Genomic DNA, 20139 nt, shown 5'->3' with positions numbered 1-20139 from the left:
TGAGAACAGCCAACAGAAAGCGCAGGAATGCTTTGAAACAGGAGGTTCAAAATACATTCCTTAATCTTAATGATAGAATTAAAACTGCTATAAAAGGTATTCAATCCAATGAATATCAGCTGAGAGCATGTATTTTTCAATTAAGGGATTACTTAGCTCAAACCTTACAGTTAGGGATTGATGCCATATCCACAACTGATGAGAAAATACAGGTTCTAGCAAGAATAGAACAGCTTACTCACTTTATTGATGGTCTTACTTCCCCAAAACCCAAATGGGGAGACCTTCAATTGGGAAAAATATTAGAGGAAATAAACCTCATAGCTGAGCAAATTCAGTATGCCCATGTTGAGGCTTCACAAGTTATTTTGCAGGTCAGCAAACATGAAATGGGAAAAGAACCATGGGCAACCTTAGGTTCAACCCTAGTACAAGGGGTCAGACGTATCTTTCTCCCAATCACTACCCAGGTCTATAAACGTTGCTGGGAAATCCAGAACTTTGGTCAGTTCTTGGAAAGCTCAAATGGAAGCAACACCTGGATTAAAACAATTAAAATCTTTAAACCAACCCACTTGTGTATTAATAATGCTGGTTATCACTGGATCATAGCACAAGGTTGTCACAAAGTTCCTGTAACTGTGTGTAATTCCCTGGTGCAGGTCTCTAATACTTGCCTCACACTAGAGGGAGAAGCTGATTGTCCTCTAGAACCGAATCCCGGTCCTCTAGTAGAAGTTTTTTTGAAATTACCCAATGGATCTTATATCCTTCGGTCAAACAAAGCACAGTGTGGGTTTCAACCGGGAATATTGTATTTAGTTACTGCACTATCTGTCATTAAGTGTGGACCGTGGGAATTTTTTCCTACACTTAGTGCCCGGTTAACTGAAACAATAAAGTACATGGAATTTAAACCAGTACAATTCACTGAGTTAAAAATGTTATTGACTCATGTTTTAAATGTAAATGTATTATTAAGAAATTTGTCTTCACTTTGGTTAATGTCAGAGGATGAGTTTTTACAGCATCTGAGAATGATAGAACTAACAGCTAGTGAATGGGAGCTGATCCTAGACGAGCTACTGAAGCCAGAGGTATTTTCAAATGCCCTGGGTCGTGCTTTTTCTGGATTAGTGGGTGGAATAGCTAAAACAGCTGTTGGTGTAGTTAAAACCATAATGGAAGGGGCAGGTGGACTCCTCCATCACTTAGGGATCAATTTATTCCCATTAATCCTGGGAATCATAGTAATAATTGGTGTTCTTTTCTTCTGTCTTAAGAGAAATTAGAACGAAGAGCAGCGAACCAGAAATGGCAGGTGTAAACTCAAAGATACATATTCCAGCTAATCCTAGGAAGAATGCGATGATTGTCTGCCTGGGACCTGATCTCATAAATGAGTATGCTGATTATGGAAGCTGGATGTATTCAGAAAACAATCCTGATACATGTGCACCTTATTATCTGCATAAAAACTGTGATATTTTATTTAAGTTCCCACAATATTCCTATTGCTGGACTTGGCCAAGAAGACTGGCATCTGTTCGTGAAGCACTACGAAGAACCTTGAGTGCTCCCATTTGTCAGTGTGCTCCCTGGGAACTTGTGCCCTGCTACTTCAATATCTACTCTTTGGCAGAATATCAATTAGGATATGGACATGGCCTATCAAATGCCAATCCTGTTGCTTCAGATGGAAATTCAAGAGCCTCCAGTCCGGGGTTAAGCTCGAATTGGTTTCCAGTACCTAGTCCACAGTCTTTTGCGACGGATGAAGAATTGGATCCAATGCACCTTGCTCCGGCTAATTCTCTAACAGATGAAGGACAAGACTTTGTGCTTTGGCTGAATGCAGCTCTCTCCTCTGAGGATGATCAATCAGTCATTCTCCAACATCAGCAACCAAATCCTACTCAAGATTCTGCTCCGACTAGACCAGCAGTGGAAGGCGAGCAAACAGATTCCAATATCTATAATTAGTCAGACTGACTTCACAGATATCTGAAACGTCTGATCCGGCTGGATCTACTGAGAACTGTGAATAACTGTCTATTATTGACTGGACTGGTATGTGTCTTATTCAAAATGCACCTTGCCATTTCAGGATCGTAGCTCATCAATTGGTAAGTATAATAGGCATTTAATGCCCACAGATCCCTATACATGATGGAATCAGTGATGACACATCACAGATTTCTGACCCATAAAGATTATTTTAATTATGAACCCTCATCTTATTTGACTGGATGAGTAGCTTCAAATTTAAAATTTACATTCCCTGGGTATGAATGTTCTCTATTTCCCATAAGGAAATATTGAGAAACTCTTTATATCTGGTTATTATTAGAAACTAACTCAGATTTGTCAACTCATATCTCTTTATATTCAATTTGGTAATGTAACCAATTTTTATTACACTTGTATTATTACATTTGATTTTCACTTGTATCTATGCAATGTTGAGCACTGACACAACTCATTATATGTAGTTTATTGTGTGATTATTTTCCCCCAGGCTTATTAGTGCCTTACTGATTTATATGTATCTAGCTATGTCTAGTATTTGTTTTACTGACTCCATGGGGGGGTGTCAGAAAATATCTTAATATTTTGTGCTTTATTGATAATTACTTATATTTAGTGAAGTCAGTAATCAATTAGCCATAAAGAAACATGTTAGCATTTAATACCCATAAGCCTTTACTTTTAAAAGCCATGACATCGGTCATGGCTGTGCTGAAAAAGCTCCAGCACATAGCTTTCACCTTTACCCTACTTAAAACCTCAAGATTTCACCTTTGTCCCACTTTCAGACTTTGAGAGTACAGTTGTTTACCACTTTCTCTTATCTCAAGTAAGAAAACACCTGCATTTTATGACATTGAGCATCCTAGAAGCAGGTGTCATGATTGACCACCCTAAAAACAGATGGCCAATAAATTAAGCGTGACTCTTGTGACAGAAGGGAGTGAAAAAGATTTTCTCTTAGAACTACAAAAGAAATCCAATTAAAAATAAAAAATGGGCGAAGCTATAAACAGAATAAGAATAAATCCTATATTTTACTGTTCTGATATGAAAAATTGATTGAACCCTAGTCAAGGTCCCTAGAAAAAGTTCTTCAAAGGCTAAGAGATAAATGTGTTGATGGAAGAGTAACAGCTACCCTGGATCAAAGGGTCTTAAGTGTATAAAACAGTGGCAGTTTGAGGGAGAGGGAGAGGTGCTACTTAGACTTTCTTCGCACGTGATTGAGAGAGACACAAGCGGGGTGCTTCAGATAATTGGTAAATATAATCTTTTATTCAAGTATATGAGAACCTTTAAATTGCTATTGTTTCTACATTGGCAGATGTATTAGAAATGTATTAATTTCTAAAAAGATGATATTAATAGACATTTATCTGATATTAATAATTTCAATTACTTTTTTTTAATGGCTCTTACATTGATTGTAGGATATACTCTGGTAAAGTTAAGATTTGAACATAAAAGTGTTTTAGTCATTTAGAGATATTTATTCATGCCTTTCTTTATCTGAAATAAAATATTTTTACAATAAACTGACTGGTTTATTTATGCATGATGTGCTGCAAGAATTAATGGTTAATAAAAAATTTCTGTGGTAGATTCGAACACACCCCTGAAAGTAAACTTTTTGTCTCAAGGCAGAAAGGGTAGGGAAATAGAAGTGGAAGTGGGATATTTTATCAAGGCAGGATTCCCTGGTTTTAAATTCTGCTAAGGGTAGAAGCCTCAATACTTCCATTCAAAATTTACCACAGGGGCATCGACTGTGCAAGGATACTGAGGAAATCGAAGGACCTAGATTGGACAGAGGCCCTGGCGGCACCGGAAACTGTGGAAGTCCCTGTCTCACTAGCGCTAATAACCAGGCAGAGTGTCACAGAGGGACACTCGCAGGCTATGTGTGGCTAACTATGAAAACATAGGGAGAGGGAAGGTCGCAGTCGGTTGGCAGGCCAGGGAGGTGACAGGAACCAACGAAAAACAGGGCATAGTACTCACTGAGCATCGAATAAATGTACGCGAAGGTAGACCCCTGCAGGGAAAAAGTGTTTGTGAAGTAAAAGTTTGTGTTTCCGTGTGGAAAAAGTATTAGAATTTCTCACAGAGCTCCTAACCGCTATGCTTACTGCAGAGCGGAAAGAAAATGACTGAGGGAGACACCTGTGGTCACAGGGATAATTGCAGGCTGAGCATGCTCAGTGTACTCAGTGTGCCAGTGTCAGTCAAAGCTTTATGGAAACTTTGAAAGAAATGTTTTCTGTACAGGGCTCCATCCTGTGATGTCACCCATATGTGAGGACTACCATCCTGCTTGTCCTGTGAGAATATGTTTAAATATTTGCTTGTGAATAATAAAGTTTATGTAGAAGGAACAGAGTCCAGAGTAGCTCTGTCCACTTGGAAGTTGCAGACTACTTGTACTATCCCACACCACCCTGCAATCATTATCAGCTGTAGCAGGAGACCAGGTGTAAATTACCAGGTGCCAGTATTTCTAGTACAAGTGGCCATTCTTTCAAATACATCCCTTCCGCTCTTTTTAGTGTCATCAAGTTTTGCCCTCTTTACAGCAGCAGCAGCAGCAGCAGCAGTAGCAGTTTCATGCTCAGGGGTAACAGTGAGCCCTAAGACCTGCAGCAGACACAGCCTATAGCGGTTGCCAGATTTTGACAGCGCTGAGACCCATTTCTCCACCTCCTTCAGTGGGGAAAAGGGTCCAAAGCTTCCTTTCGGAATGGCATCAGATCACCAAGGACCATTGGGCCCTGAAAATTGTGGAATATAGCTCCCACCTATGCTTCTTTCACCTTCCTCCAACACAACAGATTTTGGTTTTCATTTCAGACAATCTCAATCTGCCTAACTGCAGTTGAAAGTGGAACTGTCTCTCCTGAAGAAGGTGATTGATCTTCCCAATAGCATGGCCAGAAATTTTATTCCTAGTATTTCCTAGTCTCCTCAAAATTGGGAGGATTAAAGCCTGTACTGGATTTACAAGCTGCTGGCACTAACTTTCAAAAAGGAGATAGAGCAGCTTTTAAACTAGAACAAGGGGGAAAGCCGACAGTCACTCAGCAGTGCATGGTTCGGAGAAATGTATCCTTGAAGGATACTAATGAAACAGGAGAGTTAGGGCATCCCAACAGAGAGGTTCCATCAAAAGCAAACATAGTTCATATGCCTATATGTAAAAAATCACCAAAGCTAATGATTTCCGAATTATCCCAAACAACTGAAAAGTAGGTTGTTAAAACAAGCAAAAACCACACTTTGAAATATCTGTATGCCAATGCCAGAAGTCTAAGAAGTAAGATGGGAGAGTTAGAGTGTATAGCAGCAAATGATGAGATTGACATAATTGGCATCACAGAGACTTAGTGGAAGGAGGATAACCAATGGGACAGTGCTATATCAGGGTACAAATTATATCGCAATGATAGGGAGGATCAACCAGGTGGGGGTGTGGCACTTTATGTCCGGGAGGGTATAGAGTCCAACAGGATAAAGATCATACAAGAGAGTAAATGCTCAGTAGAATCTATATGGGTAGAAATCCCATGTGTGTTGGGTAAGAGTATAGTGATAGAGTATACTACCGTCCACCTGGACAAAATGGTCAGACAGATGATGAAATGCTAAGAGAAATCAGGGAAGCAAACAAATTTGGCAGTGCAATAATAATGGGAGATTTCAATTACCCCAATATTGACTGGGTAAATGTAACATCAGGACTTGCTAGAGACAAAAAGTTCCTGGATGTAATAAATGATTGCTTCATGGAGCAATTGGTTCAGGAACCAACAAGAGAGGGAGCTATTTTAGATTTAATTCTTAGTGGAACGCAAGATTTGGTTAAAGAAGTAACGGTGGTGGGGCCACTTGGCAACAGTGATCATAACATGATCAAATTTAAACTAATAACTGGAAGGGGGACAATAAGTAAATCTGCAGCTCTAACACTAAATTTTAAAAAGGGAAACTTTGATAAAATGAGGAAAATAGAAAAAAACTGAAAGGTGCAGCTGCAAAGGTTAAAAGTGTTCAACAGGCTTGGACATTGTTTAAAAATACAATCCTAGAGGCGCAGTCCATATGTATTCCGCGCATTAAGAAAGGTGGAAGGAAGGCAAAACGATTACCGTCATGGTTAAAAGGTGAGGTGAAAGAGGCTATTTTAGCCAAAAAAACATCCTTCAAAAATTGGAAGAAGGATCCATCTGAAGAAAATAGGATAAAACATAAGCATTGTCAAGGTAAGTGTAAAACATTGATAAGACAGGCGAAGAGAGAATTTGAAATGAAGTTGGCCATAGAGGCAAAAATTCATAATAAAAACTTTTAAAAATATATCCAAAGCAAGAAACCTGTGAGGGAGTCAGTTGGACCATTAGATGACAGAGGGGTTAAAGGGGCTCTTAGGGAAGATAAGGCCATTGCAGAAAGACTAAATGAATTCTTTGCCTCCGTGTTTACTAATGAGGATGTTGGGGAGATACAAGTTCCAGAGATGGTTTTCAGGGGTGATGACTCAGACGAACTGAACGAAATCACTGTGAACCTGGAAGATGTAGTAGGCCAGATTGACAAACTAAAGAGTAGCCAATCACCTGGACCGGATGGTATGCATCCTAGGGTTCTGAAGGAACTAAAAAATGAAATTTCTGATGTATTAGTTAAAATTTGTAACTTATCATTAAAATCATCCATTGTACCTGAAGACTGGAGGGTGGCCAATGTAACCCCAATATTTAAAAAAGGCTCCAGGGGCGATCCGGGTAACTATAGACCAGTGAGCCTGACTTCAGTGCCGGGAAAAATAGTGGAAACTATTCTCAAGATCAAAATCGTAGAGCATATAGAAAGACATGATTTAATGGGACACAGTCAACATGGATTTACCAAAGGGAAGTCTTGCCTAACAAATCTGCTTCATTTTTTTGAAGGGGTTAATAAACATGTGGATAAAGGTGAACCGATAGATATAGTGTATTTGGATCTTCAGAAGGCGTTTGACAAAGTCCCTCATGAGAGGCTTCTACGAAAACTAAAAAGTCATGGGATAGGAGGCGATGTCCTTTTGTGGATTACAAACTGGTTAAAAGACAGGAAACAGAGAGTAGGATTAAATGGTCAATATTCTCAGTGGAAAAGGGTAAATAGTGGAGTGCCTCAGGGATCTGTACTTGGACTGGTGCTTTTCAATATATATATAAATGATCTGGAAAGGAATACGACAAGTAAGGTTATCAAATTTGCAGATGATACAAAATTATTCAGAGTAGTTAAGTCACAAGCAGACTGTGATACATTACAGGAGGACCTTGCAAGACTGGAAGATTGGGCATCCAAATGGCAGATGAAATTTAATGTGGACAAGTGCAAAGTGTTGCATATAGGGAAAAATAACCTTTGCTGTAGCTACACGATGTTAGGTTCCATATTAGGAGCTACCACCCAGGAAAAAGATCTAGGCACCATAGTGGGTAATACTTTAAAATCGTCAGCTCAGTGTGCTGCAGCAGTCAAAAAAGCAAATAGAATGTTAGGAATTATTAGGAAGGGAATGGTTAATAGAACGGAAAATGTCATAATGCCTCTGTATCGCTCCATGGTGAGACCGCACCTTGAATACTGTGTACAATTCTGGTCGCCTCATCTCAAAAATGATATAGTTGCGATGGAGAAGGTACAGAGAAGGGCAACCAAAATGATTAAGGGGATGGAACAGCTCCCCTATGAGCAAAGGCTGAAGAGGTTAGGGCTGTTCAGCTTGGAGATGAGACGGCTGAGGGGGGATATGATAGAGGTCTTTAAGATCATGAGAGGTCTTGAACGAGTAGATGTGACTCTGTTATTTACACTTTCGACTAACAGAAGGACTAGGGGGCATTCCATGAAGTTAGCAAGTAACACATTTAAGACTAATTGGAGAAAATTCTTTTTCACTCAACTCTGGAATTTGTTGCCAGAGGAGGTGGTTAGTGCAGTTAGTGTAGCTGGGTTCAAAAAAGGTTTGGATAAGTTCTTGGAGGAGAAGTCCATTAATGGCTATTAATCAATTATACTTAGGGAATACCCACTGCTATTAATTGCATCAGTAGCATGGGTTCTTCTTAGTGTTTGGGTAATTGCCAGGTTCTTGTGGCCTGGTTTTGGCCTCTGTTGGAAACAGGATGCTGGGCTTGATGGACCCTTGGTCTGACCCAGCATTGCAATTTCTTGTGTTCTTACAAACTGGATTTACAAAGACTGAAGGAGCTGCTGGTTTGGGAGAAGGTCAAGATTAAGTCCCTCCAGATGATTTACTTTTTAAATATTTAATTTACAACCCACACATCACAACAAAATTCATGGAAGTCTATATATGTTATATACATAAGCATTAAAAATCTTTACAGCACATACATAAATAAAAGCCAAAAAAAAGTCAATAGATCAAACTACTGGAATCCCTTAAATGTCATTAAAGGCCAAGGAGAAAAGATAGGTCTTTGAAGCCTTTTTTAAGGTCTTAGTAGTTGAAATGTTTCGATGCTGCTCTGAGATGTCATTCTATAGTCAAGTACCTGAAATTGAAATTGCTTTGTTTGTGGTGATATCATATGTTGCCACTTTTAAAACTGGGATCCTTCCTTTCATTCAACTGAGGGGCTGGATGTGTGCTCTGGATCTAAAGGATGCTTATGTACCCATCTACATTCATGGTAAAATTATGCATTTAATCCAGATATCTCAAAAGTTAACTGAATAAATGCCTTTGAATATCAATCTACTTGTAGCTTCATTTATTTATTTATTTATTTATTTTAAAGATTTTATATACCGACAACCGTTTGCACATCGTATCGGTTTACAGATAACTTAGAACAATAAATATCAAATAGGCATAGCCTTTACAAAGAACAAAAAACAAAAGGAGTACAACAAGAAACCTAAGAACTTAGTTAATACATTCAACTGGGAGTAGCATAAATTGGGGGAGGAGAATACAACAAAGTGAAAAGAGGGAGGCTATGTACAAAGGTTCAGAAAATACAGTCGTTGAAACTGATTAACATACATTTTTGGTTTGACTGTATCCATTTCAGGCCAATATCCAGGCTTACCTGTGGTTGGCCATAGTTTCTGTTGTTTGCTACAATCTACTTCTGTGTAATAGCACCAGGATAGAATCGGATTATTTCATAATCACTTACCTTTTTTCTCCTTCAAGAGAACAGGTCTAATTATAGCCAGTGTTTGCTCCACTTGCATTGTTTCTTCGTACGTATCTAATTTAAGGAAAAAGAAGTCACGCAGCCTACTTGCTACCTCCTTATTATCTTCACTGTAACAAATTATTACCATGTCATCTGTATTTAGAATATCCTGTAAGCTGATAAAAGAAAAAAAAATCACAATGGAGGAATTTTCAAATACCTACATAGATGTAAAGTATGCAAGCTTGTTAAGCACATGCACTTTACATTAATTTTCTAAGAGAAACATGAGTAGTTTCTTTTTGAAAATTAGTGTAAAGTATATGTGTTAAAACTTGCCATATATTGGGCATTTACTATTTTATGTGGGTGGCTGAGAGGGGAAAAATGGCATTTTACATGTGCGTGCACTATTTTGCTTCCCTGACTTGAACACACGTCTTTTTTTTTTTTTTTTTCAATTTCTCTTTATTACATTTTTTACAAATTACAAAGATAATTTAACACTTTGTAGTGAAATACAATAGCAGACATAACACATTGATGTTATTCAATAAAATTACAGACATAAATTACAAGAAATATTATCTCATCTTTGTGCTTGTCATTGCTAAAACATCAAAGAGGTAATACTTGCAAGAGGCTTCTGTGCAACATTAGATAGGGATTTCCAAAAATATTCTAACAATAACAATTGTATAAGATACAGCCATTATTCTTTATTGACCTCATTACCATTTCCTTCATTCAGAACCTGTTGTTTTGCTTTCAAAAACTCTTTTAACTGATTTATTTCGAAGAAAATATATGTTATTCCTCGAAGTTTTAACATACACTTCTTCACATCAAAGTTAAAAGTGCATGTCTTATAGAAGACTACATATACTTTTACTCAAGCAGAAGAGAGAAAATTTCAGACAAGCCATTTTAGCCAGGTAAATAGCTATATACCTGGGTAAAAAGCTTTAAAACTGTGAGATCAATATTCGAAATCTGTTTAGATTTCTAGATGGCTAAACAAAGATGTATTCAGCTAGAATTTAGCTGCATAAGTCAGAAGTTCCAGGGGTGGGTGGGAGGCATTTTGTGGAGGAGTGGAGTTAACCAGATAAGTTAACCAGCTAATTCCGATATTTGGAGTTAGCTGGTTAACTTATTTGGCAAACTCTGGTTGTGCCATTGACCTGTCTTAAAGTTAGCCATATAAACATATCTGGCTAACTTTAAGATAGCCAAGTATATTCAGCGCCATGACTGTGCCACTGATTCTCACAGGACAAGCAGGATGGTAGTCCTCACATATGGGTGACATCACAGGATGGAGCCCAATCACGGAACAATTTTGTCAAAGTCTCCAGAACTATGACTGCCCCCTACTGGGCATGCCCAGCATGGCACTAACCCTGCAGCCAGCAGGGGTCCCCCTTCAGTCTTCTTTTTTCCGCGCAGCAGTAGCCTCGCGGTAAAGGAGCTCTGCAGAGATTCCTGACAGGAATTTTCCTCACCGAAGTTCTAAAAGTTAATTTGCCCCACAGGGGTACCTCCTTCAACTTTTTCAAGCTGCGGTACTCCGGTAAGTTTTTACCCGTTTTCCGTCGATTACCATTGAATTTGGCCCTCGCGACATACTGGCCGTCGACTGTACCGTGGCTCAATTTTTTCCATGGCCTTGGCGTCGGGGTTACGTCGGTGCCTGGACTGTACTCGCATCATGTCCATCACAGACCCCCATAAAGTCTGTGTAATGTGTCTTGGACGAGAGCATGATTTCTTGACCTGCACCAAATGTGCCCTAATGACACCAAAAGGTCGCAAGGCCAGAATGGAGAAGATGGAACTTCTCTTCCGGCTCAAACCCCGACTCCGTCCATTGCATAGACGTCGTCAGAACCGGCTCCATCAACTTCGCTCCAGCATCGACCACCGGCCGGTGACCGTCCGGCATTGACAACATCTCGGCCTTCGACACCCTCTACTCCCCCTCAGGACCGAGGGGATCGTAGAGACAAACATTGACATCAAAAGTCTCAGACCATCGAGGGAGCGAAATCATCGACCTCGCCATCGTACGAGCTGCCGTCGAAGAAACCCCGTCCAGAAAAGCACCAACCTTTTCGGCGACCGGGTCACCGAGGCAACCCTCACCCGACAGAGTACAGGGAGCCATGACTCCACCTTTATCGGCTGTCCCTCCGGCTATGCCTCTGCCTCCTTCTTCTGTTCCGGAGCCAGTGCTGCTTGCTCCAGATCTCCGAGAAGAACTGGGCCGGATGGTTAAGGAGGACATCAACAAGGCGATGCAATGACTCCAGGTTCCTCCGGCACCGACAACGGTACCGATTGTGGAACTGCCCAACGACCCGATTCCAGCAGCGTTGGCACCGCTGCTCTCCAGGATGGAAGCGCTCATTGCCGCTTTTCCACCAATGGACCCCAGGTCGCTGATGGCTCCGGAGCCCTCCCTGCTTACTCTGTCATTGGGAGGAGAAACACCGTTCCACATCCCTCAATCGGGAGTTCTACCTCAGCCATCGATGCTGATACGTCCATCGCCACTGGTCTAACCATCGGTGCCGATACGCCCGTCAGCACCACCGAGCCATCCATCGATGCCCTCGATGCCTTCATCGGTGCCTCCAATTATTCCTTAGATTCCTTCGGAGCCTAGACCAGGACCCTCGAGTATCCCACCACCCATCCTCCTCTAGTTCCTAGAGGGGCAGGTGCTGATCCCTATGATACCTGGACTGATGATTCCTTCCCAGATACCGATGATTTGCCTTCACCACCTTCACCCACTGAAAGTAGAGAGCGTTCTCCTCCAGAGGACCTTTCCTTTATAATTTTTGTGAAGGAAATGTCTGAATTGGTTCCCTTCCAATTACAGACTGAACAGGATGATAGGCATCAGATGATGGAGTTGCTACAATTCCTGGATGCTCCATCCCTATCCACCAGGTTCTTCTGGATCTCCTCAAGAAGAAATGGGAACATCCTGGCTCCATTGCTCCAGTCCACAGAAAAGCTGACACTACCTATTTGATACAGTCAGCTCTGAGTTTTCAGAAAACTCAATTGGATCACCAATCTGTAGTGGTAGCATCTGCACAGAAAAGAGCAAAGAGATCAAAGCCTCACACTTCTTTTCCCCCAGGCAAGGAACTGAACTTTCTAGATGCCATTGGTCGCGTGTCTTCCAAGGATCAATGCTCATCTCCCGAATTGCCGCTTATCAGCTCTATATGACCCAATATAATAGGGTCATTTTTAAGCAGATACAGGATTTCACAGACTCCCTGCCTCAGCAATTTCAAGATCAGCTCCAAACTCTAGTAAACAAAGGTTTTGAGGCAGGCAAGCATGAGATCAGATCATCTTACAATATCTTTGACACTGCTACTAGGGTATCTGCAGCTGCTATTTCGGCAAGGAGATGGGCCTGGCTCAAGTCTTCCGATCTTCGCCCTGAGGTATAAGACAGGTTATCTGACCTACCCTGTGTAGGAGATAATCTGTTTGGCGAACAGATTCAACGGACGGTGGCGGAACTTAAGGACCATCATAAGACCCTAAAGACAGCTCTCTCTCTGATGCCTTCTGACTACTCTTCAAAACAGCCCTTCCGAAAGGACTCTTTCTTCCACCTGAAGAAATCCTACCTGCCATCAACCAGATCCCGTTCCACGAGATCTTTTCAAAAAGCCCAGTCTCGTCAGACACGGAAACAAAAACCACAAGCAGCTCCTCAACCAGGTCCTACTTCAGGTTTTTGACTTCTATCTAGAGTGCAGTAGCCAGCTTCCATTGCCTCACATACAAGTGGGAGGTCGACTGTGCCACTTCAACAACATATGGCACTCAATCACCTCAGACCAATGGGTACCGGCGATAATTGCTCAGGGTTACCATCTGAACTTTCTCTCCATGCCACTGGACTCTCCACTTCTACCAGCGTGGAGAACATCCAATCACTCCATCCTTCTGGATCAGGAGGTCTCCCTCCTTCTCCAGTCCAAGGCAATAGAACCCGTACCCTACTCTCAGCATGGCCTAGGATTCTATTCCCCGTACTTTCTAATCCCCAAAAAATCGGGAGGTGTTCATCCTATCCTGGACCTACTGGCCCTCAACAAGTATCTCCAGCGAGAGAAGTTCAAGATGGTAACCTTAGGCTCACTTCTTCCTCTTCTACAAAGAGGAGACTGGCTCTGCTCACTAGACCTCCAGGATGCATACACTCATATTGCGATAACTCCATCTCATCGCAAATACCTGAGGTTTCTAGTAGGCCCCAAGCACTATGAATACCGAGTGCTTCCATTCGGCCTAGCGTCTGCGCCAGGAGTCTTCACAAAATGCCTCGTAGTAGTTACAGCCTTTCTCAGAACTCAAGGTGTTCATGTCTAACCCTATCTAGATGACTGGTTAATCAGGGCTCCCACTCAGCAAACTGCTCTGTCGTCCCGCAATCTAACCTTATACACTCTAATTTCAATAGGATTTCTCGTCAACTATGACAAATCCTACTTAGTCCCATCTCAAATCTTGTCGTTCATTGGGGCAGACTTGGACACCTTGCAGGCAAAGGCTTTTCTGCCTCGACAGCGAGCTCTCACCCTCGTGTCTCTTGCACACCAGCTGCAGTCTCAGCACTCCGCGACTGCACGCCACTTTCTCATCCTCCTGGGACACATGGCATCCTCAGTTCAGGTCACACCAATGGCCCGTTTGGCCATGAGAGTCATGCAGTGGCCTCTAAGGTCTCAATGGACTCAAAGCATTTAGCCTCTGTCGACCATTGTCCACGTAACCGACTCACTTCGTCAGTCTCTTGCCTGGTGGAGAAATCAGATCAATCTCCTCCAAGGCCTGCCCTTTCAACCTCCAGACCCTCAATTGACTCTCACCACCAATGCTTCCAAGCTCGGCTGGGGAGCCCATGTGGCCAATCTGCAGACACAAGGATCTTGGTCTCCAGAGGAAGCCAAACACCAAATAAATTTCCTGGAGCTTCGAGCAATCAGATATGCTCTCAGGGCATTTCAGGATCACCTTTCAAATCAAGTTATCCTAATCCAGACGGACAACCAGGTGGCCATGAGGTACATCAACAAACATGGAGGCACGGGCTCCTTCCTTCTGTGTCAGGAAGCTGCGCAGATATGGGCAGAAGCTCTCTCCCATTCGATGTACCTCAGAGCCACCTACTTGCCGGGAGTGGACAATGTGTTGGCAGACAAGCTGAGTCACATTTTTCAACTGCACAAGAGGTCTCTCAACCCCTCAGTAGCGAACTCCATCTTCCAACAGTGGGGTTATCCTCAAATAGACCTCTTTGCGTCTCCTCCAAACCGCAAAGTAGAGAACTGCTGCTCTCTCATTCGCAGCAAACACTCTCAGTCCAGAGACGCATTATCCCTCTCGTGGGCAACCGGGCTACTTTATGCATTCCCTCCACTTCTTCTTCTCTCGAAGACTCTCGTGAAGTTATGTCAGGACAAGGGAACCATGATCCTGATAGCACCTCACTGGCCACGCCAAGTGTGGTTTCCAATTCTTCAGGATCTCTCCATTTGCAGGCACATTCCCTTAGGAAAGGACCCTCTTCTGATCACTCAAAATGATGGGTGCCTCCGCCACCCCAATCTTCAAGCCTTGTCCCTGATGGCATGGATGTTGAAAGTTTAATCCTTCAGCCCCTTAACCTTTCTGAACTAGTTTCCCGTGTCCTGATTGCTTCACGGAAGCCTCCCACGAGAAAATCTTACTCTTACAAATGGAACAGGTTTACGTCATGGTGCTCTTCTCAGTCCCTTGACCCCTTTACCTGTCCAATCACGAAGTTTTTGGACTATCTCTGGCATCTGTCAGAGTCAGGTCTAAAAACTTCTTCCATTAGAATGCATGTCAGTGCGGTAGCCGCGTTCCATAAAGGTGTCGGGGATGTACCCATATCAGTACAACCCCTTATAACACGTTTTCTGAAAGGCTTGCTTCACCTCAAGTCTCCACTACATCCTCCGGCCCTTTCTGGGGACTTCAATATGGTTTTGGGTGGGCTCATGAAATCACCATCTTCAATCCTGTGATCTTCGCTCTCACATGGAAAGTGATTTTCCTTTTGGCAATCACTTCTGCCCGCAGAGTTGGTGAATTACAGGCTCTAGTTACCTATCGGCTTTACATTAAACTTCTGCAGGACCGGGCAGTACTCCGCACTCATCCTAAATTTTTGCCCAAGGTAGTTTCGGAGTTTCATCTCAATCAATCCATTATACTATCTACCTTTTTTCCCAGGCCCCATTCCAATCCAGGAGAGCAGGCTCTGCATACCCTTAACTGCAAACGGGCTCTAGCGTTCTACCTAGACCGTACAGCTGCCCACAGGAAAAGCACTCAATTGTTTGTCTTTTTCCATTCCATCAAATTGGGGCAGCCTGTGGGTAAGCAGACTCTCTCCTCCCGGTTGGTGGACTGTATATACTTTTGCTATCAGCAAGCAGGCATTCCACTTCAAGACCGTGTTAAAGCACACTCTGTGAGGGCCATGGCGACTTCAGTAGCACACCTAAGATCGGTGCCACTTCCTGACATTTGCAGGACAGCCACCTGGAGTTCTCTCCACACCTTTACAGCCCACTATTGCTTGGTCAAGGCCGGAAGACAAGATTCCATCTTCGGCCAGTCTGTCCTTCGTAACCTATTTACAACGTGATGTACCAACACTCTTCCGCCTGCCCATTGGGGTTCAGGATGCCCTCCGTCAAATTTTATCCCAGTCCTAGTGCCTTGCACACCTGGGTACATTTGGTGCATACTCGGACATCCTTAACTCGGTACTCACCCATATGTGAGGACTACCATCCTGCTTGTCCTGTGAGAAAGCAAATGTTGCTTACCTGTAACAGGTGTTCTCACAGGACAGCAGGATGTTAGTCCTCACGAAACCCGCCTGTCATCCCGTGGTGTTGGGTTCGTAACATTTTCTTATTTTATTTTTTGGCACTACCTGTAGCTTTTAAACAAGACTGAAGGGGGACCCCTGCTGGCTGCAGGGTTAGTGCCATGCTGGGCATGCCCAGTAGGGGCCAGTCAAAGTTCTGGAAACTTTGACAAAAGTGTTCCGTGATTGGGCTCCATCCTGTGATGTCATCCATATGTAAGGACTAACATCCCACTGTCCTGTGAGAACACCTGTTACAGGTAAGCAAAATTTGCTATATACCCTGCTAGTTAGCAGATGTGTTTCTCCGGCTAACTTTTCGAGACGCTCAGCAAATGAATATTGCCCCCTGTATTCCTCATGCTTTAGCAATCCATTTTTAGCCACTATCTGACCAGCAAAGTTAACTGGTTAAACTTATGTGGCTAACTTTGTCAAGATATTTAGCAGCACACCTGTGCCACTGAAGATACCCAGCTATTTTAAAGTTAACAGGACAAGTTTATCTGGCTAACTTTCGGACTGCTATTCAGCAGTCCTAAAGTTATCCAACTACATTAGCTGGATAATGCTGAAAATTGACATTTATCCAGCTACCTTATACAGATAACCGGCTCTGCACCATAGCACCACAACTATCCCCTGAGCTAGCTGGATAATGTTTTAGTCAGATAAAAAGCTATCAGGCTTTCTCAGGGCTGGTGAACATGGTGGTATTTTCAAATCCTACCATTTGTCCAGCTAAGTACCAACTTAGCTGGACAAATGGCACTGATTCCCTCCTAAATTTTTATGCATTCTTATACAAAGTAAAGCAAGAACACTTTATGAAGAGATTGTGTTTATCTTTCTGTCTGTGACATAATAGCAAGAGACAGGCAGACTGAGTTGATATTTTACAGTTTATACTTAGATTCTGAGAAGACTTAAATATTATGATAACTTTGAATAAAATGTTATTGCCTTCTGTTTTGTTGAATTAATATTTCTTCATAGTCCAATTGCGATAATACAAATGTCACGTTCACATGTGCACTTTTATAATATACATCCTGTACCTGTTAATTTTATCCACAAGTAGCAACAAGCCTGAAAAGGTGCTTTAAAACATAGAATTTATATAAAGCAAAATTGCTTACCTTGTAATAGGTGTTATCCCAGGACAGCAGGATGTAGTCCTCACATATGGGTGACATCATTGATGGAGCCCTATTGCGGGAAAACATTCTGTCAAAGTTTCTAGAAACTTTTGACTGGCCCTGTGAGGCCAATGAGCATGCCCAGCATGCCATGATATTCTCTGCCACAGGGGTCTCTCTTCAGTCTCGTATGTAGCAATAAGCTTTAGCAAAAAATAAAATAATAAAATGTATCAGACCCAACTCCGCGGGGTGGCGAGTGGGTTTCGTGAGGACTACATCCTGCTGTCCTGTGATAACACCTATTACAAGGTAAGCAATTTTGCTTTATCCCAGGACAAGCAGGATGCTAGTCCTCACATATGGGTGATTAGCAAGCTGGAGGCTGAGTCATTTTGTAGTGAAGCAACAGTGAAGTATTGTTGATGAAAATGAGTCAGCCGAAGATCACAGCAGATTGGATGTAGAAGGAGTTGGATTAAACTGGAAACAAGTTCCTTAAGACAGATTGTCCATAGGCTGAATCTTGTCGTCCTTGTTTGTCCAAACAGTAATGAGCTGCAAAGGTGTGAAGAGAACTCCATGTTGCTGCTTTACATATGTCAAGAATTGGCAATGAATGATAGTGTGTTACTGAGGTTGACATTGCTCTCACTGAATGCGCCTTTACTCGCCCTCGGAGAGGAAGGCCTGCTTTTTCATAGCAAAACTGTATACAATCTGCTAGCCAATTGGATAGAGTATGTTTACCCACTGCTTTTCCCAGTTTGTTTGGATCGTAAAATACAAAGAGTTGAGTGGATTTCCTGTGGACCTCAGTACGGTCTAAGTAAAAGGCTAGCGTACGTTTACAGTCCAAGGTATGTAAGGCCCGTTCTCCTTGGTGAGAATGAGGTCTTGGAAAGAATGTGGGCAAAACTATGGCTTGGTTCAAGTAGAATTCCATAACTACTTTGGGAAGGAATTTTGGATGTGTAAGAACCACTCTGTCATGTAGGAATTTTGTATAGGGTGAGTACGTGACAAGTGCTTGTAACTCACTAACCCTTCTAGCTGCTGTAATGGCTATAAGGAAGATAGTCTTCCATGTGAGAAATTTAAGATCACAGGAATTCATGGGTTCAAAAGGAGAATGCATGAGTCTTGTTAAGACCAGATTCAGGCCCCATTCTGTGATAGGTGGTCGAATTGGTGTTTTAAGGTAAATTAAACCTCTCATAAATCTACTGACAAGAGGATGTATGGATATTGGTGCATCTCCCATTTTGTAAGCTGAGATTGCACTTAAATGTACTCTTACAGATGATGTCTGGAGACCAGAATCTGAAAGATGGCGTAAGTAGTCTAGCAGAGAAGTTGTGGGGCAGGAGAAAGGGTCAATACTCTTTTGCATGCACCACACGGCAAACCTTTTACATTTCGAAGAATAATTCTTTCGTGTTAAAGGTTTATGTGAAGCTATAAGCACTTGAGATACATTGGTTGAAAGATTGAGTGGTTGTAAAATCAAGCTTTCAACATCCATGCTGTCAGGGATAGGGAATGAAGGTTGGGATGGCGCAACCGACCCTGATCCTGAGTTATGAGAGTGGGAGCTACACCCAGGCGAATTGGCTCTCTGATTGAGAGGTCCAGAAGTGTGGGAAACCATACTTGTCGAGGCCAATACGGGGTTATGAGTATCATGGACCCCTTATCCTCTTGTAGCTTCACTAGATTTTTGGTTATAAGTGGTATCGGAGGATACGCGTATAGAAGGCCTTAGGTTCCAAGGGCGAGCAAAGGCGTCCTTGGCTAGTTGGTGATTCTGTCCGTGCAGAGCGCAGAACTTGTCCACTTTATGATTCAGGTGTGACGCAAAGAGGTCTACTGTTGGTTGTCCCCAATGTTGAAATATCCTGGTTGCTACTAAGGGATCCAGGGATCATTCGTGCGGTTGGAATTGATGACTGAGTCGATCCGCCACTACGCTGTGAATGCCTGCCAGATAAGTGGCCCGGAGAAACATTGAGTGTGTCACGGCCCAGTCCCAAATCTGTGCAGTTTCTTGACAAAGGAGATACAAGCCCATACCTCCCTGTTTGTTGATGTACCACATCGCAACTGTGTTCTCCGTTTGGATCAGAACAGTCTTGTGTGAAAGGCAGTCCTTGAACGCATGCAGAGCATAACGTATAGCTCGAAGTTCCAGGAAATTGATTTGAAATGTTGCTTCGAGTTTTGACCAAGTACCTTGGGTTTGGAGATTGTCTATATGAGCTCCCCAACCTAAGGTGGATGCATCTGTAGTTAAAGTTATCTGTGGGACTGGTTGCTGGAAGGGAAGGCCTTTGCGCAAGTTGTCCTCATTCGCCCACCAAAGTAGAGATGAACGTAGCTGGTGGGTTACTTGAATTGGAAAGGACAGTGATTGAATGCCTTGGATCCATTGTGATCTTAAATTCCATTGGGTTACCCTCATGGCTAACCGTGCCATAGGAGTGACTTGAACTGTGGAGGCCATGTGGCCTAGTAAGGTTAGAAATTGATGAGCTGTTGCTTGTTTCTTTGAGTGAATCAAGTTTGCCAGAAGGGTAGAAAGGCTTTTGAAAGTATGGTGTTCAATTCTGCTCCTATGAATTGAAGCAGGTGAGACGGAATGAGGTGGGATTTTTCATAATTGATGAGAAAGCCCATGGAGTGAAGTAGAGTAATTGTTCGACTCAGAGAAGCCAGAGCTCCTTGTTGATATTGACTTCTGATGAGCCAGTTGTCTAAATAGGGAAAGATATGGACACTTTCCTTGTGCAAGTGTGCTGCTATTACAGCCAGACATTTGGTGAAT

At 42.5% G+C, this 20139-nt stretch overlaps 1 protein-coding gene across 1 annotated transcript in view; it reads right to left on the bottom strand.

The window, feature by feature from the left end:
* Positions 1 to 20139, bottom strand: part of LOC115083268 (thioredoxin domain-containing protein 3-like) — a 218737-nt gene that overhangs the window by 81531 nt on the left and 117067 nt on the right. Inside the window, exon 3 of the mRNA XM_029587076.1 lies at positions 9231 to 9409. Coding sequence (XP_029442936.1) covers positions 9231 to 9409 — 179 coding nt within the window. The remainder of the gene's footprint in view (positions 1 to 9230; positions 9410 to 20139) is intronic.

This window comes from Rhinatrema bivittatum, chromosome 2 (genome assembly GCF_901001135.1).
Source record: "Rhinatrema bivittatum chromosome 2, aRhiBiv1.1, whole genome shotgun sequence".
In the NCBI taxonomy this organism is placed as follows: Eukaryota; Metazoa; Chordata; class Amphibia; order Gymnophiona; family Rhinatrematidae; genus Rhinatrema; species Rhinatrema bivittatum.
The sequence above is the reverse complement of the archived record's forward strand: the minus strand, read 5'-3'. Positions and strand labels throughout refer to the sequence as shown.